Source organism: Engraulis encrasicolus, chromosome 4 (genome assembly GCF_034702125.1).
Source record: "Engraulis encrasicolus isolate BLACKSEA-1 chromosome 4, IST_EnEncr_1.0, whole genome shotgun sequence".
Taxonomy (NCBI): Eukaryota; Metazoa; Chordata; class Actinopteri; order Clupeiformes; family Engraulidae; genus Engraulis; species Engraulis encrasicolus.
In genome coordinates this window covers 38528859-38537110 of record NC_085860.1, presented here as the reverse complement: position 1 = coordinate 38537110, position 8252 = coordinate 38528859, and the positions used below count along the sequence as shown (strand labels likewise).

Here is an 8252-nt window from a genome sequence, read left to right as displayed (position 1 = left end):
TTCCTTCCTCATTAAGTCTGACCAAGCATACTACCGACAACATTTCAAATTCTATAGCGATAGGAAATCAATCCACTTTTAGCATTTTCAACGGCTCGACTGGGAGTGTTTTGGGTGTTTTTTAGGAATTTAGTGCCTTTATTTGACTGGACGATATGAGATGGTGACACAAAGTGAGTGGGAGAGAGATGGGGAAGGATCAGGAAATGACCATGGGCCGGCATCGATATTTAAGGCAATGAAGCACCAGTTCAGTAAGCAGGTGAGTGAAGGAATAAGTGCTCTGATCGATTTGTAGCTTCTGTTGATAACATATGGAGACATTTCATGAACATGAGCTAGATGTACCCTTTGTATCTCCCTTGGAGAAAAGGCTTGAAGTTTCAAAGTTTCAAAATTTCGCCTCTCTTCACTTTGCTCGTTTTGACTGCATGTATCCTCGGCGTAACGTTGTAGGGTGCTGTGTTATCCGGTGTGGTCTCCAGTCGTAGGGTGTATGTTGTGTAGGCGCTGTGTCGTCACTGACTGCCACTGAGAGGTCGTAAGGTCAGCACTATGGGTTTGTCTGGCACCAGGATTAGCTCAAAGGTGCTCTTTACCTTCACTTTGTTCGGCCTCTCGATGCGGAAGTTCTCGAGCATCTGTGGAGGACAGGACATGAGCAGTCATTTTCACTCAGACACGGGGATGCTGTGCTAACAATTCCTATGTCTATGACGTAATTGTAATGCTACATCCTCAAAAAAAGTGTTTTTGGATGTGTGCACCCTACCTAAAATTACTTGTTTTTTTGGACTCACATGAATGAGGAAGAGCTGCATCTCTGTCTCTGCGATGCGTCGTCCCAGGCACTGGCGCGGCCCGAACCCAAAGCCCAGGCTGCGGAAGTAGTGGGTCTCGGACCGCAGCCAGCGGGACGGCTTGTACATCTCAGGGTGGGGGAAGACACGGTGGTTCCGGCCCATGGCGTACAGACCCAACTGAACAAGGGTCTGAAAACACACAACCAAGACATAAGCATGGAGACACACAAATTAAACAAATACTGTAAATAAACCAGGGTCTGAGTCGGTGTGTGTGTGTGTGTGTGTGTGTGTGTGTGTGTGTGTGTGTGTGTGTGTGTGTGTGTGTGTGTGTGTGTGTGTGTGTGTGTGTGTGTGTGTGTGTGTGTGTGTGTGTGTGTGTGTGTGTGTGTGCGCGCGTGTATGCATGCATGCGTGCGTGCGTGCGCGGTGAGATGCCATTTACTTACCCCAGCTGGTATGTGGTAGTTCTGCATGACTATGTCCTCAGTAGTATACCGCTGCAGACTCACTGCCACAGGGTGCAGCCTATGAATGAATGAATGATTTTGTTTGACATCTTCAGTTCATATAAATAAAATAAAAACATGATTGAGTTTCATATAAACCGCACCACATACTTAAATAAAAAAAAAACAGAAAGTCAGGATAGCACAATAAAGCTCGAAAGCTTATTTCCATTGTTTCCATTGTGGTCCTTGGAATGGGGATCCCTATGGGGATCAGAGGACATACTACTGTACACTCAGCACAAAAAAGTCCCGCCAACCATTGCATTCAATATGAAGCTGTTTTGTGTGATATGTATAATATTACATTACATTGCATTTGGCAGACGCTTTATAGCCAAAGCGACTTTCAAAAGAGGACATAATCAAGCCAACATCACAAGCAAATACAAAGTGCACAGGAGATATACAGAACAACAAGTGCAGTTGCAAAGAGGGTTTTTTTTTTTAAAAGAGTAAATAACGAGTACACACAAACTAAACTAAACAATAAAAATGTGTTTCTGATGTTGACACATCACCATGTTTGTGAAACAGAATACTGTGTGCATTTCCATTTGCATGCTGCAATGCATCACTAGTGTCTTTGCACAGTGTGAGTTTGTGTGCCCTGTCTCCTTTGAAGAATTCAGCGAGGACAAGTTGACAGGGACGGTCTTTGCCAAAACGTTCTTATCTGCTGAGTCACAACAGGGAAAGGCATAGGCCACCCAGCATGCTAAACCTCTGCCATACCACCTCAGTGGTGTGAAACATCAAAGCCTACCGCACGGGTGGGTTCTGGATGCTGGCCAGAGGAGTGAGGCCTGTATGGGTTGATTTCCCTCCTGTTTCAGTGCCCTTGTACTCATCAACACCTGGCTTGAAGTGGCTTTGGGAAGTGGCACTACGCACACACATTGCAAATAAACAAACTGCCGGGGCTTTCGTCATCTGCAAGGATTTTCCTTGTCCTTGTAAGTATGCTTTCAACTGGTGTGATTTGGTGTCGCATGAACAAACACGTAGCCCGTGTGTGTGTGTGTGTATGTGTGCGTTCGTGCATGCGTGTGCGCGGGCGGGCGTGCATGTGTGCGTGTGTGTCTGTGTCTGTGTGTCTGTGTCTGTGTGTGTGTGTGTTTGTTACCTCAGTGTCTCCTTGATGGCTGCCTTCAGTAATGGCACTCTCTTGAGCATGAGTGTGGTGTCCCCCTCTGAGCTGTGTCGGGCGCTCAGCACCTCAGCCCTCAGCTCCTCCTGGAGGTCTGGACTCCGGGAGAGCTCATAGAGGGTCCACAGCAAGGTAGTGGAGGTCTGACACGCACACACACACACATACCCACACGCGCGCGCACACACACACAAACAAATGAATTTTCACAGCATACACACACATACACACAAAAGGGGAACAACCACTTAGAGTTCCACTGATAACCTCTAGAGCAGTGGTTCTCAACCTTTTTTGAACAAATTCCCCCTTGACTTCATCATAAGCCTCCCAACGCCCCTAGATCTCATCATAAGCCTAATAACACCCCCCTTAGTATTGGAAAATAAAGTAGACTAATGCCCCTGATGGGAACTAAGCCACGCCCCCACTCAGCTGTATTCTTCTCCACCCCCAGGCCGCTGGGGGGCTGTAGCGCCCCCGTTGAGAAACACTACTCTAGAGTGATAGAGGAATACTACTTGATGATAATTACCCGATGGCCTCCATGACATAGGGGAAACCAAAGAACCTAAAACTCATTCATTCATTCATTCATTCATTCATTCATTCATTCATTCATTCATTCATGACTTACCGTGTCCACCCCGCCTGCCATGAGCTCTGTGATGCTGGCCTTGATGTCCGGTATGACAGAGGGGAACCCAAAGAACCCAAAGCTCACTCATTCATTCAATCATTTCATTCATTCATTCATTCATTCATGACTTACCGTGTCCACCCCGCCTGCCATGAGCTCTGTGATGCTGGCCTTGATGTCCTCTATGGAGAGCTTGTCCAGCATGAGCAGCTGGGCCAGCACCCCGGGGTACTTGTCCTGCTCCCCAGCCTCCTCCTTACGGGACCTCCGCAGCTGCCTGTAGATATTCTGGATACAACGGTCCGCTACAGAGGGGATGGAACCAAGAATGATTATGCTGCTGTGTGGGTCTATACTTCTTGGTAAGTGTGTGTGTGTGTGTGTGTGTGTGTGTGTGTGTGTGTGTGTGTGTGTGTGTGTGTGTGTGTGTGTGTGTGGGAGCGCGCGTGCGTGCATCTGTGCGTGCGTGCGCATGCGTGTGTGTGTGTGTGTGCTTGTGTGCATGCGGGTGTGGGTGAATGTGTAAATGCGATGGTCTGCTATACTCAAGGTGTTGCGGTGTTGAATTAATACTAAGACAGTGTAATTTGCAACTTAACTAATTGTTGGTCCTAATCTGTAAATTGAAATGACATCACAGGAAAAGAAGCTACCTAACCTGTTCTTTCTTTCTGTCTTTCTTTCTTTCTTTCTTTCTTTCTTTCTTTCTTTCTTTCTTTCTTTCTTTCTTTCTTTCTTTCTTTCTTTCTTTCTTTCTTTCTTTCTGTCTGTCTGTCTGTCTGTCTGTCTGTCTGTCTGTCTGTCTGTCTGTCTGTCTGTCTGTCTCTCTGTCTCTCTCACCCTGGTTGAAGATGATGTCCCAGGCCTCCATGTGGTCCCTCCATACCCGTGAGCCAAGGCGTCGGAGCAGGCCGGGGGGGATGTAGAGCATGGGGGTGGTGGTCTGGAACATGGTGGTGATGGAGTCGATGAAGCGCTTGGCCTCGGGGTCGATGTGGTCCTGCAGCAGTCCGAAGCGCTCGCCATACAGCACCGAGCCCACCGCTGATAAGGGTACCGGATGGTATGTACACAGGTATACACATGCATACACACACACACACACACACACACACACACACACACACACACACACACACACACACACACACACACACACACACACACACATAAACAAATAGATTGCATCATGGAGAGATGAAGTGATTTCATTTCACACAAACACCTCCACCCCCAGCACCACCAACACCACCATAGGCGTACACAGATAGGGACAAGATGGCGGTAAAGCACGTTACCATTTGCCCTACTGGCAATCTTTTTTTGTTTTAAATCCTCCCTGTGTTTTTTTTTTTATGAAACAAGACAAATGGGAGTGGGATTGTTTTTTGAGTGGGAGTGGGCGGGATTGGGAGACATTACCGGAGTGGACGGGATGGGATTTGGCTTTTTTCCCCGGGATGGGACCTGATGGGATTTTTTTTTCTAGGGACGGGAGTGAAAATCCTCTCCCGTGTCATGCTCTAATGCCCTGGTATAATATACAGTATATCCTCTACAGCCTAGTAAGGCAGCCGGAAGTTCCACATGCCCACAAACCCCCATTCAGCACCTTCCCCCAAAATGTCTTTGTACACCACTGACTACCACCAGTACACACAGATCACACCCACGGAAATAAACAGATACAGATCACACCACAGAGAAATACAATTTACTCAAAATGTGCAAGTATTCTACTTAACAGTATGTCAATATGCTACACAAAGCCCAACTGGGAACTCCCATTGTCATTGTAACACAGCACTCCACAGCACACAGTGCTCATGGCACATGACAAAATTGCATTTATGTCTCACTTGTGCAAGGGAGCAGTCCAAAACGGCACCTCAGTGCAGTGGGACAGTACCATGCTCAGGGTACCTCGGTGATGGAGGAGTCTGGGGGCGAGCTCTAGTTAATTACTCCCCCTCACCAACCTGGTGGGTCGGGAATCCAACCAGCAACCTTTGGGCTACAAGTCTAACGCCCTAACTGCTTACCCATGACCATAGCCGTAACTACCATTGAGGACACAGAGGTCATGTCCTCTGTATTTTTTTCAGAAATGTACAATCTACAGTTTGTATGGTAAAAATTGATATATGATCAACAATGATAAATTCAGTCTGTATACACCATCCCCATTTATCCTCAAGGCTCTGATTATGAAAATAAACTTAGAGTTTGACTGAAGCGTTTGACGCATTCTAAATGTACAGCATGCAGTACATACATGTATCAATGAGGAAACCTACATTCCAGTGCGTATTTGAAGAGCTCCTGGTGCAGGTCTATAGTCCACTTGTTCTGGCCGCTCCTCTCGATCTTCTTGTGGACACGGGCCACAAAGTCCTGGCCCACTTCCTCCAGCAGCGGCACGAAGTTCCCCTGGACCTTTGGGGCGATCACCTCCTTATTCAGAACCACCCTGTTGGACCGCCAGTCCTCTCCCTCCCTGCCAAGAAAACATGGAAGGTATCATGTCTACTGTATGTCTATCATGAGATTGTCATTCATTCAATCCTGGATTGGATAACATCAGATTGAGATTGAGACATCTTTTAAAAAAAAAGACATACAAACATGAAACGAGGTTTTTTTTTTCCAAATTGGGAACACTGATGATCCCCCGGTCCTATCCCATTATTTTTTGTTGTTGTTGCTTTTATTATTTTTGGCTTTTTCAATATTGTTTTTAACTGAATTGCATCCAGCTCTTGTATGCGGCTGCTTTCTCTTTTTTCCTGCATTACTTTTTTTGGAATTAAGCACCGAGCACAATGTACCTAAAGACACAAAGGCTAGATGAATGACAATCTGCAGAGACAGCCATGTATGCTCCAATCTTCTCACTAATAATGTAGAAGGTTAAACATGCTCAAACAGTGGAACATAGGACTACCATGAGTTTACAGTCCCAACCCTCAAACAAGTGGGTTTTGGTTTGATGCATGTCTCTTTCAGTGAACCCATACAACACAAGGTTATGTTAAGACTGCAAAACTGGTACCCATGCAGCACATTGGCTATCGACAGAGAAAAAGATGTCCATCACTGGTGGACATGCAAGGACACAAAAAAGAATAAATATGAGCAGGGGAGTTTTGTTTTCGTTCCTGAAGCCTGTACTGTTGGGGGTTCAAGGCCCAGCCTTGTGTCCTGATACACATAAGTTTGGACTATGGTGGGCAGTGATTCAGGGACAAGCCCTCGAAAAGATATCTATGCAAAAGAAGTCCAAGGGAAAAAAACATTTATTGTGCTGCCTTAGCTATACAAAATGACCTCCCTTTATGAGCATGCATGCGCACACACACGTATGTGTACACACACACACACACACACACACACACACACACACACACACACACACACACACACACACACACACACACACACACACACACACACACACACACACACACACACACACACACACACACACACACACACACACACACACACAGCCAGAGACACAGCTCTGATAATAAATATAGACCACATTAAGTAATACTGAACTGACACTGAATAAATTTGAAAATAAAAGTTAATGATAATGTAATCTTGAGCCTACTTGAGGAGAACACCGTATTCACGGTGCCTGTAATCCCGGTAGGCCACCCAGGGCTCCACTCGAAGCCTCTGAGGATAATGGCCCTCCGCTTTAAATAAGATGGCCGCATCCTCCGGGTTGATGATGTTTACACTGTCGTAATAGCCGATTTTCTCTCTACAGAAATGAAAACGACAACAAAACAGGAGGTTCAACAGAACAGGTTTTGGTCAAATTGCCACTACCATGGATAGTGACTGCAGCATTGGTAACAATTCAGTATTTTCCACTTACAAAAAATGCTTTTGAAGAAAATATTATATGAGTAATCATGATTAATTCATTACAAATCCGGTAATTAATAAGTTTTGCTTTTTTATTTTCAAGTCCCACCCCTAGTTTGCATGGCTATTGAAAACATTTTTCAGTGTGCTGAATTCACCATAACATTTTATTTTCACTGGTCTGACACCTTTATTTGTTTAAAAAAAAGGAAGGGTAAAAAGGCTTTGTGCTACAGATGAATCATCTTACTTGAACCAATTAATTTAAATACGCCCAGCTTTTTTTGCCCATCAGTGGAAAACCACAGCTCACTTCGTTCTTACCTGTAAATGGGCCCAAAGTTGTTGAAGTTGTTCACCATGATGTTGTGGAGGTTCTTCATGCCGTCCTGTTTCCAGAAGTTGTACAGGGTTGCCAGTCCATTCTTCCAGGGGCCAGGCAGCTCCTTGAAGGGTCTCACCGAGGAGGGGAACTGGGGGTACACTGACTCCCTGATGGCTGGCAAGCTGTCAGTGTGGCACCTCCTCGCCCTGGTACCCTTTACTGTGGCACCTTCCACCAGAGAGGGCACCTGTGATCTTAGACATACTCTCCACCTGGCCATCGTCAAACTCGAACTCCACTCACGTCTCTGTCTCTATTTTGCTCACTCACTGTCAATCGGCCTCTCTCTCTTCCCTCTGTCTCTCTCTCTGGATCCTGCTACTTCTCCCTCACTTCTTCAGCACCATAAACATACCTTATGTAACTGACAGTCCCAAGTTATTCCTCCTCCTTCAGCCCTTTCTTTCTAGTGTTCTCACTCTCTCTCTCTTCGTCACGTATGCCTGTTTGACAAGCAATGTTTTGGTGACCGTCCTCCACCCCAGCCATCTACCAACCCACTAGTGGGTGTGACATCATTACCTCTCTCTTCAAACTATTGAGACTCTTGATATTTTGTGAATAAAAACAAAATGCTGCCATTTTCAAAACATTCAATCCGCACAAGATGTATTGTTTTGAAGGAAATATGTGCTCATTTTAAATTGCATGCAAAAAAAAGCTTTGACAGGGCAAAAAAAGGAATTAAGGCAGTGGATATTACCATACATCATAGCACATTTACAATGCTGACATTTCTAAAGCCATACAGGTAGACGTGTAACCAGAGACAATCTAAATGCATCCAAAGCGACTTTCAGTTACTAAAGGGTATGGATGGTATGGAATTCGAACCTCCACTTTTCAAAGACTGACTCCCTAACCATTTTAGATCACCAACTGTTTT

The 8252-nt window shown here is 45.5% G+C and overlaps 1 protein-coding gene across 1 annotated transcript; it reads right to left on the bottom strand.

Annotated features, from left to right (window-relative positions):
• Positions 1–128: 128 nt before the first annotated feature.
• Positions 129–7787, bottom strand: LOC134447756 (cholesterol side-chain cleavage enzyme, mitochondrial-like). The gene is made up of 9 exons (XM_063197387.1): positions 7306–7787; positions 6719–6874; positions 5400–5599; positions 3943–4146; positions 3235–3407; positions 2439–2605; positions 1253–1331; positions 801–992; positions 129–641 (listed from the first exon to the last, which is right to left on the bottom strand). Exons 1-9 carry the CDS (start codon positions 7584–7586, stop codon positions 519–521), a joined length of 1575 nt encoding a protein of 524 aa, XP_063053457.1. The 5' UTR covers positions 7587–7787; the 3' UTR covers positions 129–518.
• Positions 7788–8252: the final 465 nt, after the last annotated feature.

Excerpts from the sequence above, each read along its gene's own strand:
- LOC134447756 (XM_063197387.1), bottom strand. The coding sequence starts at position 7,586 with ATGGCCAGGTGGAGAGTATGTCTAAGATCACAGGTGCCCTCTCTGGTG. Across the intron at positions 2,606-3,234 it reads TGGCAGGCGGGGTGGACACG|ACCTCCACTACCTTGCTGTG; the intron begins GTAAGTCATGAA and ends TGTGCGTGTCAG. Across the intron at positions 642-800 it reads TGCAGCTCTTCCTCATTCAT|ATGCTCGAGAACTTCCGCAT; the intron begins GTGAGTCCAAAA and ends TGTCCTCCACAG.